The sequence below is a fragment of the Hemiscyllium ocellatum genome, chromosome 14 (assembly GCF_020745735.1).
Source record: "Hemiscyllium ocellatum isolate sHemOce1 chromosome 14, sHemOce1.pat.X.cur, whole genome shotgun sequence".
In the NCBI taxonomy this organism is placed as follows: domain Eukaryota; kingdom Metazoa; phylum Chordata; class Chondrichthyes; order Orectolobiformes; family Hemiscylliidae; genus Hemiscyllium; species Hemiscyllium ocellatum.
In genome coordinates this window covers 6,206,189-6,233,616 of record NC_083414.1, presented here as the reverse complement: position 1 = coordinate 6,233,616, position 27,428 = coordinate 6,206,189, and the positions used below count along the sequence as shown (strand labels likewise).

Genomic DNA, 27,428 nt, shown 5'->3' with positions numbered 1-27,428 from the left:
GTGTAAACTCCACACATACAGTCACCTGAGGCTGGAATCAAACCTGGGACCCTGGTGCTGTGAGGCAGCAGTGCTAACCACTGAGCCACCGTGCCACCCAGGTCTGGTGGCTGGAGAACTGGTTTTGTGATACTGAGTAATGTAAACTGCGTGGATTCAATTCCCACACCAGCTGAGGCTACCATTGAAAGATTTTCCTTCTTAACCTCTCCCCTTTCTGGATCACCTCCAATCACCTCCAATCAAAAAGGATGACGAGGGTAGGTATCGGTACCAGTCAAGGATAGTAGTGGGAAGTTGTGTGTGGAGGCAGAGGAGATTGGAGAGACATTAAATCAGTACTTTTCATCAGTATTCACTCAGGAACAGGACACTGTTGCTGATGTGAATATGGAATCACAAATAATTAGAATGGATGCCCTGGAAATATGCAGGGAAGAGGTTTTGGGAATATTGGAAAGGATGAATATAGATAAGTCTCCTGGGCCTGATGGCATTTACCCCAGGATCCTATGGGAAGCTAGGGAGGAGATAGCAGAGCCATTGGCCTGGATTTTTATGTCGTCGTTGTCAACAGGAATAGTACCAGAGGACTGGAGGATAGCGAATGTGGTCCCATTGTTCAAGAAAGGGAGTAGGGATAGCCCTAGTAACTATAGGCCAGTGAGTCTGACTTCAGTGGTGGGCAAAGTCTTAGAGAGAATGGTAAGGGATAAGATTTATGAACATCTGGGTAGGAATAACGTGATCAGGGATAGCCAGCATGGTTTTGTGAAGGGCAGGTCGTGCCTCACAAACCTTATTGAGTTCTTTGAGAAGGTGACTAAGGAAGTGGACGAGGGTAAAGCTGTAGATGTTGTGTATATGGATTTTAGTAAGGCGTTCGATAAGGTTCCCCATGGTAGGCTAATGCTAAAACTTCGGAGGTATGGCATTGAGGATACATTAGAGGTTTGGATTAGGAATTGGCTGGCTGGAAGGAGACAGAGGGTAGTAGTTGATGGATTATGTTCATCTTGGAGCGCAGTTACTAGCGGTGTACCACAAGGATCTGTTTTGGGACCATTGCTTTTTGTTATCTTTATAAATGATCTAGAGGAAGGACTTGAAAGCTGGGTAAGCAAGTTTGCGGATGACACAAAAGTCGGTGGAGTTGTGGATAGTGAGGAAGGAAGTGGTAGGTTACAGCGGGATATAGATAAGTTGCAGAGCTGGGCGGAAATGTGGCAAATGGAATTCAATGTAGCTAAGTGCGAAGTCGTTCACTTTGGTAGGAATAACAAGATGATGGATTACTGGGCTAATGGTAGGCTACTTGGTAGTGTGGATGAGCAGAGGGATCTTGGTGTCTATGTACACAGATCTCTGAAAGTTGCCACCCAGGTAAATAGTGCTGTGAGGAAGGCATATGGTGTACTGGGCTTTATTGGCAGAGGAATTGAGTTCCGGAGTCCTGAGGTCATGTTGCAGTTGTATAAGACTCTGGTGAGGCCTCATCTGGAGTATTGTGTGCAGTTTTGGTCGCCATACTATAGGAAGGATGTGGAAGCTTTAGAACGAGTGCAGAGGAGGTTTACCAGGATGTTGCCTGGAATGGTAGGAAAATCTTATGAGGAAAGGCTGAGGCACTTGGGGCTGTTCTCATTGGAGAAGAGAAGGTTTAGGGGAGATCTGATAGAAGTGTATAAGATGATTAGGGGTTTAGATAGGGTAGATACTAAGAACCTTTTACCGCTAATGGAGTCAGGTGTTACTAGGGGACATAGCTTTAAATTAAGGGGTGGTAGGTATAGGACAGATGTTAGGGGTAGATTCTTCACACAGCGGGTTGTGAGTTCATGGAATGCCCTGCCCGTATCAGTGGTGAACTCTCCTTCTTTCTGGTCATTTAAGCGGGCATTGGATAGGCATTTGGAAGTTATTGGGCTAGTATAGGTTAGGTAGGATTCGGTCGGCGCAACATCGAGGGCCGAAGGGCCTGTACTGCGCTGTATCCTTCTATGTTCTATGTTCTATCTCTCTGTCGAGAGAGCAGGGCTGTGGTGACTTTACCTTTTTTTTTAAAAAACATGACAAAATAAATAACACGCAAATCAATACAATTTCTTCCAATAAGTTACTTACCATGGAAACTGCGAATATGTAAATCCTTAGAGCGGGAAACTGCCTCTTCATCATGTCAAGATGCTGTACACAATCCCGGACATATATTCTGAAATCGGACACCCACAAACGATCGCCTTCACTCTGTCCATGGCCAACTGTGCAAAGAGGAGACAAAACATTTTGCCCTCCAGGGTTTCAACGATTGGCTACAGAGCTCCCTCAAACACTCAGTGAATGTGAGGAATGCTGTACGTGGTCAACAGTGCTCTCAAGCAGCACCTGCTCAGCAATAACCTGCTCATTGATGCCCAGTTTGGACTTAGGCCACCCAGCTCCTGACCTCATTACAGCCTTGGTTCAAACGAACTGATTTCCAGATGGAAGGTGAAAGTGACAGCCCTTGCCACCAAAGCTGCATTTGACCGAGTGTGGCATCAAGGAGCCCTAGAAAACCTGAGTACCGGGGCAAACTCTGCATGTGTTGGAGTCATATTTGACACTAGGAAGATGATCGTGGTTGTTGGAGGTCAGGCATCTCAGCTCCAGGACACCTCTGCAGGAGTTCCTCAGGGTAGTGTCCTAGGCCCAACCATCTATAGCTGCTTCCCTCCATCATTGCACCGATGATTGCACAATGTTCAGCACCATTCGTGATTTCTCAGACACTGAAGCAGTCTGCGTCCAAATACAACATGATCTAGATAATATCCAGGTTTTGGCTGAAATGGTAAGCAATATTATGTGCCACATGAGCACCATGCAGTGACATTCTCCCAGAAAAGCGAATCTAACTATCTCCCCTCAGCACTCAGTGGCATTAACGTCACCATATTCCTAACTATCAATATCTTGGGAATTATCATTGACCAAAAGCTGAACTGAACCAAGTGTCTCATGCTAAGACGCTCATTGCTATTTAGCATAAAACAGCCTAGTGACTGGCAAACCATCCCACCAACCTAACGATTCACTCCCTCAATCACTGATGTACAGAAACGGCAGGGTGTACCATCCACAAGATACCTTCAGCAACGAGTCTGTGGCACCAAAAGAGAAAATGCTGGAAAATCTCAGCAGGTCTGGCAGCATCTGTAGGGAGAGAAAAGAGCTGACGTTTCGAGTCTAACTGACCCTTTGTCAAAGCTTAAAAAAGGGAGAAATAGGGAGTATTTATACTGGGCTGAGAGAAGGTGAAAACAATAAGGTGAGTCAGGGTTCCAGAAGCAAAGGTTATCATGGAGAGATTATAGGGAGGTTAGGAGCTGTGAATGACCAAGACTGAAGCCAGTGCGACGTGACAAAATAGGCAGGGGATGGGGGGAGGGGTGAAGCAGGGGCAAAATGGAAAACAGGGGAGAAGGGGAGCAAAGGGGGAAGAGGAGTGGAAAGAGGTGATGAGAGAGTGGGGAGCGAGGGAAAGAGAGACAATCAAGAAATAAGAGGTACAGAACAGTGAAAAAAAATTTTTAAAAGATAAATAAAATAAATGAAATAAAATTACTGAGCAGAATGAAATCAGAGGAGTCGGGATGGGATGATCATCTGAAGTAGTTGAATTCAGTGTTGAGACCGGCAGGCTGTAACGTGCCTAGTTGGAAGGTGAGATGCTGTTCCTCCAGTTTGCGTTGAGCTTCACTGGAACATTGCATCACCTTCCAAACTTAGTGACTTCCACCATCTTGAATGAACAAGGGCAGCAGATACATGGAAACACCAGCAGCTACAACCATCCCGCCATCTTGACTTTGAAATCGTCTTTCAGAGTCACTAGGTCAAACCTGGAACTCTCTCCCCAACAACACTGTGGGTCTACCTACAGCATGAGGATTGCAGTGGTTCAAGAAGGCAGCTCACTACCTACCTTCTAAAGGGGCAACTAGGGACAGGTAACAAATGCTGGCCAGTCGGCGATGTTCATATTCTGTAAAAAGATTAATTTTAATTAAGGCATGGTGTAATGCCAATGACATGGGTCTGATTCCTCTGTCAACAGTGGCTGTTCATCTGGATCTGCCTCCTTTCTTCATGTGGAGAGGGGCCACGCAATTCCATAATCAATTCTCTCTCTCTCTCTCCCTCTCTGATACAGAGAGATATTTTAGATTCTCCGTGGGCTAATTTTTGAACTACCTTGTGTTGGCAGTACATGGTGGGAGCTGAGTGAAGGCATGAGGTGAAACTTGGTACTTCTGTGTTCAGGCAGAGATGATTAGTGAAAGTTTTCTTTGATCACTAATCAACAATCCACCCCCTCTGAAAATGTGGCATTGGGTACTGAAACTGTAGAAACATTAGAAAATAGAAACAGAAGTAGGCCATTTGGCCCATTGAGTCTGCCCCATCATTAAATATGATCGTAGTTGACAGTACCTATTCCTGCTTTCCCACCGTACCCATTAATTCTCAAATCCCTCGACATAGGTGATTTCTATTTTTGTCTCCTTCTCTTTTTGAATAAGGATGTTACGTTGGCAGTTTTCTAATCCTCTGGGAATTTTCCAGAATTTGATGAATCTTGGATGATTAACATCAATATATCCATGCTCTCTTTACCTATGTCTTTCAGAATGCTAGCAAACAATCAGGTCCAGGGGATGTATTGGCCTTTAGTCCCAGACAGCCACCCCATTTGGCCAGGAGATGACTTTCTCTTAATTGGTCACTTAAGTGGCTCCATTAGGTTCAGAGAACTGGGAACCGTCCTCCATCTTCCCTCTTGCAGGCACAACACCATGGCAATGAGAGGGTGATGGGCACACGATCCACCTTCCTTATTATCTCCAGGCTGTCACCTCCACCCCCCTGCCCCCAAATCATAGAATCTCTACAGTGTGGATTCAGGCCATTCGGCCCAACAAGTTCACACCGACCCTTTGAGAATAACCCACCCAGACCTATTACTCTACATTTACCCCTGACCAATGCACCTAACCAACACATCCCTGAACATTATGGGGCAATTTAGCATGGCCAATTCACCTAACCTGCACATCTTTGGACTGTGGGAGGAAACTGGAGCACCCGGAGGAAACCCACACAGACATGGGGAGAATGTGCAAACTCCACACAAACGGTTAGAATCAAACCCGGATCCCTAGCACTGTGAGGCAGCAGTATTAACCACTGAGCCACCATGCTGCCCAAACTTTACAAAGCCTATAAAATTCAACCCTTTTTTTATTTTGAAGTGAGCCATTGTGATGATGTAAGCTTAGTAGACAAAAGTGAGTCATCAGTGAGGGCAATATCTTTGAGCAGTAATGTTGTGAATACAGTTGGTCATGATGATTTTGCAATGCTAGTTCTTAAAATGCTCTTTTCCATACTTGGCAGAAGGTTACATTGGGACAGTGGAGACCAAGCTGTATTTCACAGCATGCACCTGCCTTCCATGAGTAGCGACTCAAAAGCCTTAATAGGGTGATGGGAGTGGTATGTTGTTGCAGGAACTCATTGGATGAAGATGGGGCTTTCCAAGGAGCAATGATCCACATGCTCTGAAATGCTTTGCAGACTTGAACAATCTACAGGAGGCACCCCAAAACACTGGAGGAGTAACACAAGCAATGTGGACCAACAGCAGAATCCTATTCCCAGCCAAGGTGCCCATCATCTGGGAGAAACTCGTTCAAAACCAATTCCTCTGGGCAAGACATTTCATCTACATGGTGTTTTCAAATTGCGTCTAGAACGAAAGGTCACAGTTTTAGCATAACGGTGGCAGATTTAGACAAAGATGAGGGGGAATAAATTCTCTCAAAGAGTTGTGAATCTTTTGATTTGAGTTTGGATTTGATTTATTGTCATCACATGTATCTGAGTACAGTGAAAAGTTTTGTTTTGTGAGCAGCACAGGCAGATCATGGCACACAAGGACATACAGTCATAGGGGGCTAAGACAGAGATGAGGCACACATTATTACATCTGCACAGGAGGTATACAAAGCAAGAGCAACATTATTTGAAGTTAGAGAGGTCCATTAATAATCGCAGGGAAGAAGCTGTTCTTGAACCTGTCGGGGTGTGTGTGTGTGTGTGTGTGTGTGCGCGCGTGTGTGTGTGCGCGCGTGTGTGTGTGTGTGCGTGTGTGTGTGTGTGTGTGTGTGTGTTCAAGCTTCTTTGCCTTCTGGGGTGCTGGGAAAGCACAGCCGGTCAGGCAGCATCCAAGGAGCAGGAGAGTCGACATTTCGAGCATAAGGTCTTTGTCAGGAATGTTTCTGATGAAGAATTTATGCTCGAAACATCATCACTCCTGCTGCTCGGATGCTGCCTGACCTGTTGTGCTATTCCAGCACCACACTTGCTGACGCTGATCTCCATCATCTGCAGTCTCCCTTTCTCCCTTCTGTATGTTCAGCCTGGTGGAAGAGAATTCACTGTACCAGAGTGCAGTGGACGGTGGAGTACTGGGTGGATTTAAGGAGGCGACAGACAGATTTTTAATTGGTAATTGGTTGAAGGGTTGTAGGGGTTCGGGAGGAGTTGAGACTGAGATAAGATCAGTCTGGATGGTATTACATCAGGGAGCTGAATATTTCTGACTCCTGTTCCAAATTCTACAGGTTCAATATATTGTTCACTTATAACTGCCATACAGAATAGAAGAAACAGTAGGAGATGTATGAAGAAGCAAAACACATGGAATAATTGTTTTAATGAAAAAATCCAATCCTTATGCTCATGAACAATCCTTTTTAAATTTATTTTCTTGCGGAATATGGGCATCACTGGCTGGGCCAGTATTTATTGTCCATCCTGAGTTAACCTGTTCTAACTCTGGCTGTTCTTACATTAGCCAAACTCCTCATCTTGACGATGAGAATTCTGCAAAATAAACATTTTGTAGCTTTGTGAAGGTTTGATCAGTGTCTGCTGTAAACACAGTGCTGTCTGTTCTGCTATATTGCGTGTTTATTCAATGAGAATTGGCTATAATGCAATCGAAGAATCTTGACTATTATCTGTAGAACACAAACTTCCCTTGGATCAGCTGTAACATGATTCTGGTCCCATTAGTTTAAATGGTGCCGCTGCTACATGACTTTCTTATAACGCGGAACGATTACGTTATATCAGAACAGAATTATAGTTCTTTTCCTGGGTGGCAGTTGCAGACAGACAGAGTCAGTCCGTCATCAGGCTGGTGGGTGGTGGGTGGTGGGTGGTGGAAAGCTGCTCATATTTAAGAAGCAATTGTTGTTTCACAGAGAAGTCTCAATGTTTTTGCTGATGATGCCATTACAACAACATTTGGTCTCACGTTATGCGACAAGTGCACAACGCATGGGTGATTGTTGGCAGAGTGTATGAAGGTCACCAAGAAATTGCCAAAGCCAAACAATTCCTTCAGGAAAGGGTTACTTTCCAGCAATTGACCATATAGTAGTACACAATACCAAGCAACTATAATGTTAAGTCCTAGTGATCCTTGCAAGGTAGTCTAAGCTATGGCCCAGATCCAATGGATTGAGCTTCTTGTCAATTCAGTGGGCTTGTCCTTTGGTAGACCCCTGTTTGTTGTCACTGATGGCTACAGCAGCCTCCCAGTCAGAGAAATAGGTGCATCCAGTTCAGAAAAAAAGCAGTTTTGATGTGAAGGGCACTGCTTGTCACTGGCCACTCGAGTGCTTTCCTATCTTCCTGGTGGTGGAAATTGAATAAAGATTTGTGCACCTTGTGTCTCTCACTGTGTCTAACACCTACACACACACACACCATGGGCGCTGGGGCAAAAAATAAGCACTACCGCAGTTAGGTGGTAGTGTATGGGTTTTAAAAAAATTTTAAAAAAGAAAAGAAAAGAAAAAGATTAAAAAACATAGGACTGTTGATCACACAGCATTGCCTTTGAGGCGAAGGGCACTGCTTGTCACTGGCCACCCTGGTGTTCCCCTATCCTCCTGGTGGTGGAAATTGAATAAAGATTTGTGCACCTTGTGTCTTTCACTGTATCTCACACCTACACACACACACCATGGGTGCTAGGTGAAAATAAGCAAAATAAAAGAAAAAAAAAATAAACAGGAGATGATCACACAGCATTGCCTTTTGTGAAGGGCACTGCTTGTAAAAAGAAAAAAAAAGCAGTGGCGGAATTACAGGAGCTTATTCAGCCTCTTGTGGCTGCTCCAGCCCCCAAAGTGAGCCTTTCCATTTAGTACCATGTCCCATCCTTAACCATGTAGATTGCCTTTTCAGAAGACAATCTAATTTCTCTTTGGATACCTTGGTTGACACTGCTTCCAACACACACTTAAGCAATGCATTCCAAACTTTCTCTACTCTGTATGAGAAGGTTTCACCTCATGCCACCATTGACACATCTCGTTTCTGGGTATGTGTATATATTTTCAGTGGATTTTCCTCCACAGTCTTTAGTGATAGAGACTACCACAGGCTCACCACTCTCTCTGAATGAAAGGATTTCTCCTATCTTAGTCTAAAATGGCCTAGTCCATGTCCTGGCACCGTCACCCCTTGGCCCAGTAGTTGCTGGACTTACCTTTGTACTCTTTTTGGACAAGGGTGTGCAATTTGCAATTCTCCAGCTCTTTGGCATCACCACTGAGATTAAGAAAAACTGTAAAGTTATAACCAATACCTCCATTATTTGCAGTCTCACTTTCTTTGATTGTATCCTTGGATGTATCTCATTGAAACGTGCATTATCAGCTCATCATAGTCAGTCCATCCAATACTTCCTGCTTATCAATTTTAAAACAGTCTCATGTATTAATTACCTTGTTTTCTTTTACTGGGGAAGCATCCTTTCTTTGCTGAAGACAGATGCAAGCCATTCATTTATCCCCTAATTGGTTCGGCTGTACAGGACATTGGTTAGGCCACTATTGGAATATTGCATGCAATTCTGGTCTCCTTCCTATCGGAAAGATGTTGTGAAACTTGAAAGGGTTCAGAAAAGATTAACAAGGATGTTGCCAGGGTTGGAGGATCTGAGCTACAGGGAGAAGCTGAACAGGCTGGGGCTGTTTTCCCTGGAGCGTCGGAGGCTGAGGGATGACCTTATAGAAGTTTACAAAATTATGAATGGCATGGATAGGGTAAATAGGCAAAGTTTTTTTCCTGGGGTGGGCGAGTCCATAACTAGAGGGCATAGGTTTAGGGTGAGAGGGGAAAGATATAAAAGAGACCAAAGCAGCAACTCTTTCATGCAGAGGGTGGTACATGTATGGAATGAGCTGCCAGAGGATGTGGTGGAGGCTGGTACAATTGCAACATTTAAGAGGCATTTGGATGGGTATATGAATAGAAAGGGTTTGGAGGGATATGGGCCAGGTGCTGGAAGGTGGGACTAGATTGGGTTGGGATATTTGGTCGAAATAGATGAGTTGGACTGAAGGGTCTGTTTCCATGCTGTACATCTCTATGACTCTATGACCTTCTTTTATCACTTTTTTTTTGCTATTCATATGCCTATTAAAAGCTTTGAGATTCCCCTTTATGTTAACTGCTAGTCTCTTCCCATAATCTCCCTTTGCTTCTATTATTTGCATTTTAACTTTACCTGAACCTTCTATATTCAGTGATCCTTGCCAGGTGTCTTAACTATATCCCAAGTCCAATAGATTGAGGTCCTTGTCAATTCTGTAGACTTGTGCATAGATAGATACCCAGTTGTTGTTGCTGATGGCTACTGCAGCCTCCCAGTCATAGAAATAATTGGACCTACGTCAAAAAAAAACTCATTTCCTGATTCCCTAAAACCTCCCTAACCATCTAAAGTCAGGAGTCTGATGGAATGCTCCCCACTTGCCTGGATGGGTGCTATTCCAACAATACTCAAGAAGCTTGACACCATCCAGGACAAAGCAACCCTCTTGATTGGCACCACATCCACAAACATCTGCTCCCTCCCCTACCCACGCTCAGTAGCAGCAGTGTGTACAAGACACACTGCAGAAATTCACCAAAGATCCTCAGACAGTATCTTCCAATCCCAGCCATTAACATCCAGAAGTGCAGCAGACACATGGAAATACCTCCATCTGCAAGTTCCCCTCTAAGCCTCTCACCATCCTGACGTGGAATTATATCATTCCTGATGAAGGGTTTTTGCCTGTAACGTCGATTTTTCCTGCTCCTCAGATGCTGCCTGACCTGCTGTGCTTTTCCAGCACCACTCCGATCTTGAGTCTGATCTCCACCATCTGCAGTACCCACTTCCACCTTGGAAATATATCGCCGTTCCTTTGGTGTCGATGGGCCAAGATCTGGAATTCTCTCCCTGAGCGCGTTATGGGTCAATACATGGACTGCAGTGGTTCAAGAAGGCAGCTCACCCCCACCTTTTCAAGGGGCAACTAGGGCGGGCAATAAATACTGGACCAGCCAGCGATGCCCTCATTGCATGAATAAAACAAAATTAACAATACAGTTGAATGTGACAGAGAACATACCAGCTTTCCAGCGATCCACCTCCCTAGCCCTTCCAACACCAATTGGCCCACATTATTGCAAAACCCCGAGAATGGAATTTTCAGCAGGTTTGGAGCACTGAACAAGAGTGGAGGAAGTTATCCTCAATCTTGAGGGATTGCCTGAGGAGAGGGCTGGACTGCGACTGTCCAAAGATTCCTGATGTACTGCCGTGACAGGGCTCAGCCACAGAGGTGCGTACTTACTGTGATCGTGTGAAAATACAAACATGGATTTCTTCAGAAACAACGACACGAGTTCCGTGTAGCGGCCGGAGTGGTCACCTGCATTGTGTATCAGCATCAGTAAAGCCCTGGGAAAAAATAGGCAACTGAAATCACCCATAAACCTCAAATTCAAACAAATTACATTACAGCTGTCATGGTTGGAACAAAGTCAGCCAGGTGGACCTTATAGAATATGAGTTTCCTGACTGGGGCTGTTAACCTGGTCCAATCAGGGAGCCCTGGCTGACAGATATAAACAGGAGTGTTCTGTCTCTGCCTACTACCTGTCATAACTTTCACGGTTACATTCGAGCCCGAGTGACCTTGGGGAGGGAACACTTGGTGTCCACCAATAGTCTCCATGCCTTTTGAGAGAGTAGGGCATGGAGGGGGATACAGTGCTTTATTTACCCATCCAACTCCATTTTGATTTAGTCCCTTCCCATGCTCCTTAACATCCCCCCTCAGCTTTGATGGTTTGCATTGTCCATAATGGGCTTTGCTTGTAAATAGACAGATGGATACATGGGTGTGATAACTGGAGTGGTTACTAATTTAAAAAAAACATTTCCCAGTGATTTTGGTAGTGGGAAGATGCTCAGATGTGTGTGATAACATTTCTAGGTAAAAACAATAAAACAGATGCAGTACTACTCTTTTACAGTTATGTTTGTGCCTGGGAGTCCTTAGAGAGGGAGCACGTGAAATCCAGCAGTGGCTATCGATGCATGGCGGGGAATACAGTGCTTTATTCCCCCTCCAACTCCATTTTGATTTAGTCTTTACACTTCCCCTTCACTTTTGCCTTCACATAGGCATTGCCTTTACCAGGCTCTGCTTGTTCACTAGTTCACTGGAGACATTGGTGTTTCTGCTGGAGGTGGAAGAACAGAATAAAGTTCTTGCACAATGGTGTATTTTTGTACTGAGTCTCTACACACATACACACACATACACATAACACACACACATGCACATGTGCACACACGCATGCATACACATACGCGCGCGCACACTCATACACACACATACATGCACGTGCACACATATACACATACACACACTCACACACTCTCAAACATACACACACTCATACACATACACATGCACGTGCACACACAAACTCACACACATGCACATACTCACACACACTTATGCACACGCACACACACGCATGCATGTGCGTGCACTCACATACACAGAACGCATGTGCGCGCACAAAAGTGCACACGCACGCATACACACTCACACTTGCACACACACGCACACATACATGCACATGCACGCACACCCACATACACGCACCCGCGCGCACACTCACACACACATACTCCCACACACACTCACATATACACATGCACACATTCACACACGCACACACTCTCTCAAACACACACACATTCATATACATGCGCACACACTCTCTCAACACACACACACACACACACACAAAACCATGGGTGATGTGGGAGGAAAATAAGCACTACTGCTGTGTAATGATAGTGTCGGGGGAAAATAAACAGGAGATTTAGAGAGTATTTTCATAAAACAAATAAATAAACCAGAGTGTCAGGGGTTCTGTTCAGTTTAGGATCCATATCTGTGCTAGCTGGGTCAGTGTCATGGACCATGCTTGTGTAAATAAAGGGTGACTTGGTGCTGGGATATCAGCCTTGGTGGAGTTATTTCAGCCACGCTTTAATTTGCGATATCATCACTGTTGATAAACTTGTCCACTGCTGTTATTCTCTCCTATGTCTATTTTACCTCAAAAGGATAGCTTTTCAAATGAGATCCTGGTCCAGCTCTTGCTTTCTGCCCACTGTGAGCATTTCCTTATCTTTGCTACCCAAATCCTTCCTCACAGAAAGTACGGTGGAGCAGCTTGGGCCCGATATCCAGAATGTGTGTGTGTTTGAGAGAGTGTGTGTGAGTGTGTGTGTGTGAATGTGTGAGTGTGTATATGTGAGTGTGTGTGTGAGAGTGCGTGTGGCAGTATGTGTGTGTGAGTGAGTGCGTGAGTGTGTGTGTGTATGTGGGTGTGCATGCGTGTGCTTGTATGTGTGTGTATGTGTGTGTGTGTGCTGCGCAAGTGTGAGTGGGTATGTGTGTGCGTGCATGTGGAAGAACTAGAGGTGATTGTATTGATACACATCAGACTCTGAGGAGACTGGACAGGGTGAATGTGGAGATGATATTTCTCCCTTGTGTGGGAGTCTAGAACAGTTTCAGAATAAGGGTGTTCCCATTTAAGATGGAGATGATGAGGAAGTTCTTCTCTGAGAAGTCATTTGAGTTTGGAATTCCCTTCCCCAAGTATGGCAAATTAAGCAGATATTATCCAAGTACAAACGCTTATATCAGTGAATATATTTCCGAAGTGAGAATGGTCGGCGATGATTGTACAATGTTCAGTATCATTCGTGACTGCTCAGATACTGAAGCAGTCCCTGTCCAAACACAGCAAGATCCAGGCTTGAGCTGACAAGTGACAAGTAACATTACACCATGCAAGTGTGAGACAATGACCGTCTCCAATTAGAGACAATCTCACCACCACCCCTTTACATTCAATGGTGTTACTATCACCAAATCCCCCTGTAACATCATTCTTGGGGTTACTAATGACCAGAGATTCAGCTGGACTCATCACAGTGTCTACAAGAGCAGATCAGAGCTAGGAATACTGTGGTGAATAACTTACCTTCTGATTTCCTCCAAAGCCTGTTCACCATCAATCTCTGTATTTCCAACAGCTGCCGGGAATTGACCACCTCAACCTGTCCACCCTCCTCACCCACTCTAACCTCTCATCCTTGAAATGCGCAGCCCTCCACTCCCTCCATTCCAATCCCAATCTCACCATCAAACCAGCGGACAAAGGGGATGCAGTGGTAGTTTACCTGGCCTGGTAGTTGGCCAGGCGCCAACTCGAAGACCCCTTCAACCACGACCCCCCCCCCCACCCCCATCACCAAACCATCATCTCCCAGACCATACACAAGCTCATCACCTCAGGGGAACTCCCACCCACAGCTTCTAACCTCATAGTTTGGGAACCCCCCAGCGCACGGTTCTACATCCTACAGATCCACAAGCCTGACCACCCCGGCTGACCCATTGTCTCAGCCTGCTCTTGCCCCACCGAACTCATCTCCACCTACCTTGATACTGTCCTATTCCAGGAACTCCCCCCATACATTTGAGATACCACCCATGTCCTCCACCACCTCCAAGACTTCCGTTTCTCTGGCCCCCAATGTCTCATCTTCACCATGGACATCCAGTCCCTCTACACCTCCATCCGCCATGACCAGGGCCTCCAAGCCCTCCGTTTCTTCCTCTCCTGACGTCCCACCTGTACCCTTCTACTGACACTCTCATTCATTTGGCTGAACTGGTCCTCACTCTCAATAATTTCTCCTTTGAATCCTCCCACTTGCTCCTGATGAAAGAAGTAGCCATGGATACCACATGGGCCCCAGCTATACCTGGCTTTTTGTCGGCTATGTAGTACAGTCTATTTTCAGCAGTTACACCAGCACCACCCCCCACCTTTTCCACCACTACATTGATGACTGCATCAACGCCACTTCATGCCCCCGCGAGGAGGTTGAACAGTTCATCAACTTCACCAATACATTCCACCCCAACCTTAAATTCACCCGGACCATCTCTGACATCTCTCTCCCCTTCCTGGACCTCTCCATCTCCATCAATGGTGACCGACTCAACACTGATACTTTCTACAAACCCACTGACTCCCACAGCTACCTGGATTATACCTCCTCCCACCCTGCCTCCTGTAAAAATGCCATCCCGTATTCCCAATTCCTCTGACTCTACCGCAACTGCTCCCAGCAGGACCAGTTCCACCACAGAACACACCAGATGGCCTCCTTCTTTAAAGACGGAAATTTCCCCTCCCCCATGGTTGATGATGCCCTCCAGCACATCTCATCCACTTCCTGCACCAATTGCAACAAGGACAGAACCCCCTCCCCACAGTCCTCACTTTCCACCCCACCAACCTCCGTATACATCGCTCATCCTCTGCCATTTCTGCCACTTACAAACAGATCCCACCACCAGAGGTATATTTCCTCTCCATCCCTATCCGCTTTCTGTAAAGACCGTTCCCTCCGTGACTCCCTTGTCAGGTCCACACCCCCAATAACCCATCTTCCACTCCTGGCACCTTCCCCTGCCACCGCAGGAAGTGTAAACCTGTGCCCACACCTCCTCCCTCACCTCCATCCAAGGTCCCAAAGGAGACTTGAACATCCATCAAAGCTTCACCTGCTCTTCCACCAATGTCATTTATTGTATCCGTTGCTCCAGATGCGGAGCTTGGGGAGACAGGACACTGACTTACTGAGCGCTTCAGGAAACATCCCCTGGACACCCGCAACAACCAACCCCACCACCCCATGGCCGAACACTTCAACACCCCCTCTGCTCTCCAGGTCCTGGGCCTCCTCCATCGCCACTCCCTTACCATGGCCTGGAGGAAGAACACCTCATCTTCCACCATAGGACCCTCCAACCCCATGGCATCCATGTGGATTTTGTAAGTTTCCTCATTTCCCTTCCCTCCCCCCCACCTTATCCCAGATCCAACCTTCCAACTCGGTACTGCCCCCTTGACCACTCCTACCTATCCATCTTCTTTCCCACATATCTGCTCCACCCTCCTCTCTAACCTATCACCATTACCCCATCCTCCATCTATCTCCCACATTCTCAGCTACCTTCCCCTCCTGCCCCACCCCATCAGCTGAAAATGTGTTGCTGGTTAAAGCACAGCAGGTCAGGCAGCATCCAAGGAACAGGAAATTCGACGTTTCGGGCCGGAGCCCTTCATCAGCTCATTCCTGATGAAGGGCTCCGGCCCAAAACGTCGAATTTCCTGTTCCTTGGATGCTGCCTGACCTGCTGTGCTTTAACCAGCAACACATTTTCAGCTCTGATCTCCAGCATCTGCAGACCTCACTTTTTACCCAACCCATCAGCTCACAGTCTCATTCCTGATGATGGGCTTTTGTCGATTCTCCTGCTCCTCGGATGCTGCCTGACCTGCTGTGCTTTTCCAGCACCACACTCTCCACTCTAATCTGCAGTCTTCACTTTCTCCCACCATCTACAAGGTACAAGTCAGGAGTGTGATGGAATACTCCACTGGCCTGGATAGGGGCAGCTCCAACAACACTCAAGAAGTTCGACACCATCCCAGGACAAAGCAGGATTGTAAAACTTGCGCCCACACCTCCTCCCTCACCTTCATCCAAGGTCCCAAAGGAGATTTGAACATCCATCAAAGCTTCACTTGCACTTCCACCAATGTCATTTATTGGCACCACATCCACAAACATCCCCTCCCTCCCCCACCGACGCTCAGTAGCAGCAATGTGTACTATCTACAAGATGCACTGCAGAAATTCACCAAAGATCCTTAAACAGCACCTTACAAACCCATGACTACTTACATCTCTAAGGACAAGGGCAGCAGGTACATGGGAGCACCACCCTCTGCAAGTTCCCCTCCAAGCCACTCACCGTCCTGACTTGGAACTATATCACCGTTTCTTCAAGGTTGCTGGATTAAAATCTTGGAATTCCTTCCCTAGTGGCACTGTGAATCAATCTATAGCACGTAGATTACACTTGTCCAAGATGGCAGCTCATCCCCACCTTCTCAAGGGACAACTAGTGATGGGCAATAAATGCTGGACCCAGCCAGTGATACCCACGGCCCCCAAATGAATAAAATAAAATGATCTACCTCCAAGACAGAGTGGGAGTGAGCCATTGAATATATTCAGGAATATTAGTAATTTGTACATTGATAGGTATCTCTTTAATTTCCCATATTTCATGAATGAGCCATCTATTGTCTGTTCAATTTTGTGCTAACCTGTTCTTAAAAAGTTAGTTAACAGTGACTTGGTAAATGTTTTCCTACATTAGACTGTGGCTTTAAGTGAGAAACTTGGACTGGGGAACCCAATATTTTTCTGGCTGCTGTTTTTGTTATCAAATCTTATATCAGATGTTTACAGGCGAGTGGAAGGGATGAACCCAGTTAATATCACTTTTAGGGTGTGTTTCTTTTTCTTTATCAGCAAATGTGCTGTGTTTTGCAAACTGCTTTTGAAACTTTTCTGTAAGTTTACTGTAAATGAACTCTGTGACCCCATGTCCTTCCATTATTAACAGACCCAGTTGACCCTTTTTCCTCCCTAAACAAATCCGAAACTCAGCTGCCCAGATCTCAGTTCTGTCACCTGCCACATTGTCCCCTGATCTGGCAGCATTTCAACTTTAAAATTCTTCTGTGTCGTTGATTTTCTCCTCAGCCACAGCATCTCCTACCTCTGCCATTCCTATCTCGATGATCTTCTCCAGCAGGACAACCCTGGGAAGAAAATGAGGACTGCAGACTCCGGAGATCAGAGTCGAGAGTGTGTTGCTGGAAAAGCACAGCAGGTCAGGCAGCATCTGAGGAGCAGGAGAATCGACGTTTCAGGCATAAGGCCTTCATCAGGAATCTGGCTTATGCCTGAAACGTCGATTCTCCTGCTCCTCAGATGCTGCCTGACCTGCTGTGTGCTTTTTCAGCACTACATTCTCAGCGTGACAACCATGCAAACCCTGAACTCCTCCAATCCTGACCTCTGACACATGCCAAGTTTTAATTGTTTGACCAATGGTGGCTGCATCTTCATCTGCCTAAGGTGCCAACTCTCTCACACAATCTCAATCTCAACTCTCTTGGTCTCATCCTTCCTTGAGGGATAATTTAAATCCCTTGCTTTTTGTGGTGGTCACAAGTATGAGGTTTGCAAATTGGCAGGGTGGCTTTATTCCTGATGAAGGGCTTTTGCCCGAAACGTTGATTTCACTGCTCGTTGGATGCTGCCTGAACTGCTGTGCTCTTCCAGCACCACTGATCCAGGGTGGCACGGTGGCTCAGTGGTTAGCGCTGCTCTCTCACGGTGCCAGGGACCTGGGTTCCATTCCAGCCTCGAGCAACTGTGCATGGAGTTTGCACATTCTCCCAGTGTCTATGTGGGTTTCCTCCGGGTGCTCCAGTTTCCTCCCACAATCATAGGTGAATTAGCTATGCTACATTGCCCATAGTGTTCAGGGATGTGTAGGCTAGGTACATTAGTTAGGGGTGGATAATAAGGTAGGGGAATGGGTTTGGGTGGGTTGCTCTTCAGAGGGTCAGTGTGGACTTGTTGGGCTGAAGGGCCTGTTTCCATACTGTAGGGATTCTATGATTGTCTCTGAAATCAGACAAGAATTGACTATGTGCTTAACAGTGAAGGAGGAACCTGTAGCCTACAGGAAGATGACGATGTACTGAAGAATTCACGAATAGAGTCGTACAGCATGGAAGAAAACCCTTTGGTCCAACATGTCCATGCCAATCATGTTTCCTAAATTAAACTATTTGCCTGCATTTGGCCTTTATCTCTCTAAACCTTTCCTATTCATGTACCTGTCCAAAAGTCTTTTAATTGTTGTAACTGTATCTGCATCCTCCGGTAGTTCATTTCACATACTCACCACCCTCTGTGTGAAAAAGTTGTCCCACAGATCCCTTTTAAATCATTCCCCTCTCAACTTAAAACTATGCCCTCTAGTTTTGAACTCCCCTCCCTAGGGAAAAGACCTTTACCGTTCACCTTATTTATGCCCCTCATGATTTGATAAACCCCTGTAAGTTCACCCCTCAATGTTCTACACTCCAGGAAAACAGTCCCAACCTACCCAGGCTCTCCTTATAACTAGACCCTCCAGTCTCGGGAACATCCTGGTAAATCTTTTCTGAACCTTTTTCATATTTGATATGATCTTTCCTACAGCAAGGCAACCAGAACTGTGCACCATACTCCGAAAGTGCCCTTAGCAAAATCTTGCACAACCTCAGCACGGCGTCCCAACTCCTCTACTCGGTGCTCTGACCAATCAAGGCAAGTATCGCCTAATGCTGTCTTTACCATCCTGTCTACCTGTGATGCCACTTTCAAGGAACTATGTACCTGCACCCTTCGGTCTCTCTGTTTGAAATCATTCCCCATTAAGTCCTGCCCTGATTTGCCTTACCAACATGCAGCACCTCACATTCATTTAAATTAAACTCCATCTGCCACTCCTTGGCCTCATTGGCACTGTATTGGATCACTGAATGCTAATGGCAGAGTGGAAACCATCTAGTCCATCATATCTCTGCTTCTCCCTGAACCAATAATTCACTGAGTTCCACATCACATGGTTTCCCTGTAATTCCACAATTTGTTCCTGTTTAGGTAATGAAGCTGTGCCCTTTTGAAAGAGTCTGATCGATCCAGCCTTCCACAATACTCTCAGGCAATGTGTTCCAGATTAAAGCCATTAGCTGTGTGTAAAGGCTTCTGCCCATCTCACTGCTGTTTCTTTTGCCCATTAGCATGAGTCTATACTCCTCTGCTCTCAACCTTTCCACAAGTGAGAACAATGTTTGCCTATCCACACTGTCTGGACTCCTCCTGGATTGAAAACTTCCATAAAGACTTGTCTTAAACTTCTTTTCTGCCCTTTACATACAATATGTTACAGATGGAGCAGAAATGTCTGTATAGGTACGCACCATCAACTCATGCCAATCTCCTGTTTCCCCCTCCATGTCCTTGCACGTTACGTCTATCCTAACATTCATCCAAGACCCTGTTGAAAAAAAAGAACTGACCTTCTCCAAACTTCCAGGTTGCACATTCCAGACCCTAACTACTCACGGTGTGGAAAAATGCTTTTCTCATGTCACATCTTTGGATTTCAAAACTTTCTAAGTGACTGAAATTTTCCATCCCTGGAACCGTTCCCAGGAAACACCTTTTGCACTCTCTGTAGCAGCTGTGGTGTCCAAAACGGGACACAATCCTCCTGCTGAGGCTACACACCTGCCCTATACAAGTTTAAGGTGTTGCCCTTGTCCTCTCTGCCTCCATTAGTAAAACCGAAGATACTGTGTATTGCATGAACCACGCTGACCACCTGTCCTGCAATGGGCTTTAGATTGACTCTCTGATACAGTACTGAGGAAAGGTTCTGAGTTATTGGAAGTGTTGTTCTTGGAATGAGACATCATACTGAAGTCCTCCCATTCAGATGGGCATCAATGATACTATTGCCCTATGCAGAAAAGGGCAAGGATTTATCCCAGTGATTTGGGAAATGTGTTCACATCTCTCGATCAATCCCGGACTCTGTAAACAGTGGAGGAAGGGAGTTTGACAGCAGCCTTTTGCAAAAATAACTCCTAAATCATGACCACTGAATAAGACGTTCTAACTGATCAATCTCCTTGATTGACATTTTGAAAAAATAACAGTGCAAGACCGTTGTGATCAGTCTGCACACTTAGAGAATCAAATGTTTTTTCATAATTTCCGGGTGAAATATAGCTAAACAAACTCAGAGCTGAAAGAATTCAAGGAAAAGCTTGCAATGGGTAACAACAATGGCTTGCATTTATATATCACCACTAATGTGGAAGACATCCTTCAAATAAGCACTGAAATTACACAAAACTCCAACATAAAGTCAAAGCTGGGTGGTACGACAGCTCAGAGGTTATTGCTGCTGCCCCACAGCACCAGGGACCTAGGTTCAATGCCAGCCTCAGGTGACTGTCTGTGTGGAGCTTGTATGTTCTCTCTGTATCTGTGTGGACTTCCTCCCACAGTCCAAAGATGTGCAGGTTCGGTGAGTTAGCCATGCTAAGTTGCCCATTGTGTTAGGTGCACAGGGCAGGGGAATGGATCTGGTAGGGTACCTTCATCGGGATGGGCCGAAGGGCCTGTTTCCATACTGCGGGTAATCTAATCTAATATCAGGAGGCAGTGGCTAAATGTTTTGTTGAAAAAATGAGTTAAAAGGAGAAGCTTGAGGGATCAGGGAGAGGTAGGAAAATTTAAGGAATGCATTCCTGACTGAGGAGGTTGCGTGTATGAAGGAACAATGTAATCTTCACCCCCCACCCCCCTTTCCATTTCTGTCCTCATCCTGTTCATCTGTAACAACTGAAGGGAAAGAGGAGGTGAATCCATGAGGGAGTGCAGATTCTGGAAAGGCTGGTCCCTATTTCTGTCCCTTTTACAGACACTGACACCTTTTGCTGTCTCAGTTGGACATATTTTCTTATCTAGCGAAGAGGATGACCTCTATCTGAACGTTCCCAACTGAAAGGGTGGCCACAAGGTGGTTGGTGTGTCCAGTGGTCGGTGGCCACCTGGAAATGGCTGGGGTCCGCAGGGGTTGTGGGGGGGGGTATTGGAGCCCAGTGTGTGGGAGGAGGGAGTGAGCCCAGTGCCTGGGGGAGAGATGGAGCCCAATATGGGGGGGGCGAGATGGAGCCCAGTGCAGGGGGAGAGAGATGGAGCCAAGTGTATGTGGGAGAGAGATGGAGCCCATTGTGGGAGGGGGGGGCGAGATGGAGCCCAGTGTATGGCAGAGGGAGATGGAGCCCAGTGTGGGGGGGCGAGATGGAGCCCAGTGTGGGGAGAGAGAGATGGAGCCCAGTGTGGGGGGGCGAGATGGAGCCCAGTGTGGGGGAGAGAGATGGAGTCCAGTGTATGGGGGAGAGAGATGAAGCTCAGTGTATGGGGGAGAGATGGAGCCCAGTGCGGGGGGAGAGATGGAGCCCAGTGCGGGGGGAGAGATGGAGCCCAGTGTATGGGGGAGAGATGGAGACCAGTGCAGGGGGAGAGAGATGGAACCCAGTGCGGGGGGAGAGATTGAGCCCAGTGCGAGGGGAGAGATGGAGACCAGTGCGGGGGGAAGGGGAGCGATCGAGGCCAATGCAGGGGGAGAGAGATGGAACCCAGTGCCCGGGGGAGAGATTGAGCCCAGCGCTGGGGGGAGGGGAGCGATCGAGACCAATGCAAGGGGAGAGAGATGGAGCCCAGTGCCGGTGGGAGAGACAGAGACCAGTGCAGGAGGAGAGAGATGGAGCCCAGTGCGGGGGAAGAGATGGAGACCAGTGCAGCGGGGAGAGAGATGGAGCCCAGTGCTGGGGGGAGGGTAGCGATCGAGGCCAAAGCAGGGGGAGAGAGATGGAACCCAGTGTGGAGGGAGAGTTGGAGCCCAGTGCAGGGGGGAGAGTTGGAGCCCAGTGCGGGGGGATGGGAGCGATCGAGGCCAATGCAGGGGGAGAGAGATGAAACTCAGTGTGGGGAGGGGGAGAGATGGAGCCCAGTGCGGGGAGAGAGAGATGGAGTCCAGTGCGGGGAGAGAGTGATGGAGCCCAGTGCGGGGAGAGAGAGATGGAGCCCAGTGCGTGGGGAGAGAGATGGAGCCCAGTGCGTGGGGAGAGAGATGGAGCCCAGTGCGGGGAGAGAGAGATGGAGCCCAGTGCGTGGGGAGAGAGAGATGGAGCCCAGTGCGTGGGGAGAGAGATGGAGCCCAGTGCAGGGGGAGAGAGATGGAGCCCAGTGCGGGGAGAGAGAGATGGAGCCCAGTGCGTGGGGAGAGAGAGATGGAGCCCAGTGCGTGGGGAGAGAGATGGAGCCCAGTGCAGGGAGAGAGTGATGGAGCCCAGTGTGTGGGGAGAGAGATGGAGCCCAGTGTGGGGGGGGGGCGAGATTGTGCCCAGTGCTGGGGGAGCGAAATTAAGCCCAGTGTAGAGGTTGAGAGAGAACAAACCCTGTGCAGGGGAGCGATTGAACCAAATGTTGGGGGAGAGATTGTGTCCTCACAGGGAAAGTCCAGTTTGGAGAGACTGAGAGTCCATGGTTGAAGGAGTTTGATTTGGAACTTTTAAATTTATTTACTATATTTTACTGAGAAGAACTGTAATGTTGAACTTTTAACTTTTCTATATTTCCTACTCTTTACCTAAGATTTTGTACCGAGGTACCTTGTACGTAAGATGGCACCATGCATGGTGGCATTGTAAACTCCTGCCTTTTAGTGCACATGACAAATTAACCTCATTTTAATTCATCGGTGGGGCTACAGGAATGGAGGAAAGGCCAGATTTGGAGAAGGGCAGAATTTGTGGGGCATTGAGGAGCTGGATAAGGTCAAAGAGGAGAAAGGTCATATGGTGCATAACGCCAATTTCCAGCTGCAATATTAAACCACCTCTTAGGTAAACGTAACAGAACTTCTGGCACCAAGTTAAAGAAGATTTGGGAAGATTCCCCTGGTACCTCGGCCACTTTCTATTGTTCCGTGAACATCGTGAGAAACAGATAATCTGGTCATTATCACATTGCTGTTTATGGGTGCTTGCTGCGGTTAGATTGGCTGCTGCGTTTCTTACAACAGTGACTAAACTTTAAAAGTAATCTGATTATTACATGCTGGTGAAACAAACAATGACAAGATGTATACAATTACAAGTAGGGACTTGGGCAGTGTTGTAGAACAGAGGGACCTAGAGGTTCAGGAACATAATTCTTTGAAGTTTGCAACACATTTCAATAAGGTGGTTAAGAAGGCATTTTGTATGTTTGTCATCATTGCTGAGACCTTTTACTATTGGAGTTGGGATGTTACATTGAGGTAGTACAGGACTTTGGTGAGGCCTCGTCTGAGTACTGTGTCCAGTTCTGGTCACCCTGTTATAGGAAGGATATTATTAAGCTGGAGAATGTTCGGAAGAGATTTACCGTGATGGTGCAGGGGATGGAGGGTTTGAGTTAAAAGGAGAGGCTGGATAGGCTGGGACCTTTTTACACTGGAACGTAGGAAGTTGAGAGGCGATCTTATAGAGATTTATAAAATCACGAGGGGTCATAGAGTCATAGAGATGTACAGCATGGGAACAGACCCTTCAGTCCAACTCATCCATGCCGACCAGATATCCCAACCCAATCTAGTCCCACCTGCCAGCACCCGGCCCATATCCCTCCAAACCCTTCCTATTCATATACCCATCCAAATGCCTCGTAAATGTTGCAATTGTACCAGCCTCCACCACTTCCTCTGGCAGCTCATTCCATACACGTACCACCCTCTGCATGTAAAAGTTGCCGCTTAGGTCTCTTTTATATCTTTCCCCTCTCACCCTAAACCCATGCCCTCCAGTTTTGGACTCCCCCACCCCAGGAAAAAGACTTTGTCTATTTACCCTATCCATGCCATTCATAATTTTGTCAACCTCTATAAGGTCACCTCTCAGCCACTGACGCTCCAGAGTCCCAGTCTGTTCAGTCTCTCCCTATCGCCCAAATCTTCCAACGCTGGCAACATCCTTGTAAATCTTTTCTGAACCCTTTCAAGTTTCACAACATTTTTCCGATAGGAAGGAGACTAGAATTGCACGCAATATTCCAACAGTGGCGTGCATAGATAAGGTTAATGGCAGGTGTCTTTCCCCTAGTGTAGGGAATTTCAAGACGAAGGGGCATAAGACCATAAGACATAGGAGTGGAAGCAAGGCCACTCGGCCCATCGAGTCCACTCCGCCATTCAATCATGGCTGATGGGCATTTCAATTCCATTTACCAGCGTTCTCCCCGTAGCCCTTAATTCCTTGAGACAACAAGAATCTATCAATCTCTGAAATAAAGGACAAACCACAGAAACACCCCAGATGGATCTTGATACCACAACTGCTGGCTTAAGAGGCCAGTGCCTTACCCATTAGGCCACTGGGGCCCCACAATGTCTTACGTTAAAGGTGAGTGGAGAAATTTAAGAAAAGGTGAGAGGCAATTCTTTTACACAGAGGGTGGTCTGCGTGTGGAATGAATTTCCAAAGGAAGTGATAGATGAAGCTACAGTTACAATGCTTAAAAGACATTTAGTGAAAGATTTGGAGGGATATGGGCCAGATGCAGGCGGAACATAGAACATCAGACACTGAACCGTACAGCACAGTACAGGCCCTTGATGTTGTGCCTGCCTTAGGTCAGACGAACCGACATACCCTTCCTTGTACCACCTTCCATGTGTCTATTCAAGAGTCGCTTAAGTGTCACAAATGTATCTGATGGCAGGCAGGCGGGACTCGTGTAGCTTGGGAACATGATCAGCATGGACTGTTTGGACCGAAGGATCTGTTTCTGTGCTGTATGACTTTCTGATGGTCGTGAAACACTTTGGCTCACCCAGTGGTCATGAATGGCACTATATCTGACTTATAACCCCTTCAGGATCACTTGGGGTGCAATAAGATTTACGTTCAATCCCTCCCATTTTAAAATCCGAAAAAAATACAGGATTTGCTTGTCAGGCATGACTCAAATCATTCCATAAACTTGAAACAAAATACAAGCAAAGAATGGTTAAAAGTAATTTCAGGAAATTCCTGAGTGAATATTAATTTAGAAATCATGTCCATGAATGGCTGGGCAGTATGCATTTTAAATCCATGACTAATTAAAAACAAATGATCTAAACAATCACTGCAACATTCCCCTGTGTAGCTATGGAAGCTGAAAATGTCATAAGTTGCTGGATGAACTGTTTTTGGCACCTTCTTGTGTAGAAGCCTAGCCAACTTGGGACTAGTCTGGCACACCCTGGCCAAAAGGGCATTAACGTTGTAACTTACAAGCCTGGTTCCAGGGACGAGAAACCTCAGTAATGAGGAGAGATTGAAGAAGTTGGGCCTGGACGGAGAATTGTTGAGAGGAGATTTAGATGGAGGCTTTTAAATTTAGGGACAGGGTGGGTGAAGTTGAATTTTGGAAAAAATGTAGGGCCGACTTGTCCTCAGAGATCCTGTTGATGTTGTCACATTACACTGTCAACATGTTCAACTGCACCAGGGAAACCACACACACACACACACACACACACACACACACACACACACACATATAGACACACACGTAGACACAAACACAGACCTCCACAAACACAGAGGCACACACAAACAGTCCGCACAAACACACACACACATACAGAGTCCGCATACACATACACACATATAAACTCTGCGCGTGTGCACACACACACATACACACACACACAGAGTCCACACGTGCGCACGCGTGCACACACACACATAAACTCTGCGTGTGCGCACACACACGCGCACAAACAAACTCTGCATGCACGCACGCACACACATAAACTCTGCGCGCATGTGCGTACACACACACACACACACACACACACACACACACACACACACACACACACACACACACACACACACACACACACACAGAAACACGCACACACTGCCATCAGTGCAATAAAAAGGACTCACTCTCACAATCTTCCTGATGCTTCTGCATTTCTGGTGGTTCTGGACCAGAGTTCCCTAAGGAATGGTGAGAATGCTGGTACTCTTCAGGAATACTTTGCAAGGGAACATTTCCTCTTCCTTTTGGGAGGCGATACCTAATGGTATTATTGCTATACTATTCATTCAGGTATTCTGAGGACCCAGGTTCAAATCCTGCCATGGCAGATGGCAGAAGTTGGATTCAATAAGAAATATCTGGAATTAAGAGTCTAACAATGACCATGAAACCATTGTTGATTGTTGGGAAAACCTATCTGGTTGGCTAATGTCATTTGGGGAAGGAAATCTGCCATCTTTACCTGATCTGGTCTACATGTGACTCCAGACCCACAGCAATGTGGACGATTCTCAATTGCTCCCTGAAATAGCCTAGCAAGACAGTCAGTTCAAGGGCAGCTTGGGACAGGCAATAAATGCTGGCTAGAGAGAGACAACCAAATCCCACAAGTGAATAAAAAATTCAAACAGAAAATTCCCAGGAGTCAGAGAGCAGAGCGGGAGCTTGGTTTCAGGTGTAAGAGACTTGCCCAAGTGCAGGTGCTTTGTTGTCGGGTGATGAGTGCCTCAGTAAAACATAGAGCATAGAACATTACAGTACAGGACAGGCCTTTTGACTCTCGATGTTGCACCAACCTGTGAAACCAATCTGAAGCCCACCTAACCTACACTATTCCATTCTCGTCCATATGCCTATTTAATAACCATTTAAATGCCCTTAATGTTGGTGAGTCCACTACTGTTGCAGGCAGTGCGTTCTATGCCCCTACTACTCTCTGAGTAAAGAAAGTACCTCTGACATCTGTCCTTTATCCATCACCCTTCAATTTAAAGCTATGTCCCCTTGTGCTAGTCATCACCATCCGAGGAAAAAAGGCTCTCACTGCCCACCCTATATAACCCTCTGATTAACTTTATATATCTCAATTAAGCCTCCTCTCAACCTTCTTCTTTCTAAGAAAAACAGCCTCAAGTCCCTTAGCTTTTCCTTGTAAGACCTTCCCTCCATACCAGGCAACATCACAGTAAATCCACATCCTTCCTATAATGCAGTGACCAGAACGGTACGCAACACTCTAAGTGTGGCTGCACCAGAGTTTTGTCCAGCTGCAGCATGATCTCATGGTTCCAAAACTCAATCCCTCTACCAATAAAAGCTAACACTTCGTATGCCTTCTTAACAACCCTATCAACCTGGGTGGCAACTTTCAAGGATCTATGTACCTGGTCACTGAGCTCTCTCTACTCATCCACACTGCCAAGAATCTTACCATTCACCCAGTTTCTGCTTTCCTGTTACTCCTTCCAAAGAGAATCACCTCATAGTTTTACACATTAAATTCTATTTGCCACTGCTCAGCCCAGCTCTGTGGCTTACCTATGTCCTTCTGTAACCTACAACATCCTTCGTC

At 46.5% G+C, this 27,428-nt stretch overlaps 1 protein-coding gene across 1 annotated transcript in view; it reads right to left on the bottom strand.

Moving 5' to 3' along the window:
• LOC132822449 (monoglyceride lipase-like) overlaps nucleotides 1-27,428 on the bottom strand; it is a 56,285-nt gene that overhangs the window by 22,654 nt on the left and 6,203 nt on the right. Inside the window, exons 2-3 of the mRNA XM_060835826.1 lie at nucleotides 10,749-10,855; nucleotides 2,125-2,261 (exon numbers count right to left, since the gene is read on the bottom strand). Coding sequence (XP_060691809.1) covers nucleotides 2,125-2,261; nucleotides 10,749-10,855 — 244 coding nt within the window. The remainder of the gene's footprint in view (nucleotides 1-2,124; nucleotides 2,262-10,748; nucleotides 10,856-27,428) is intronic.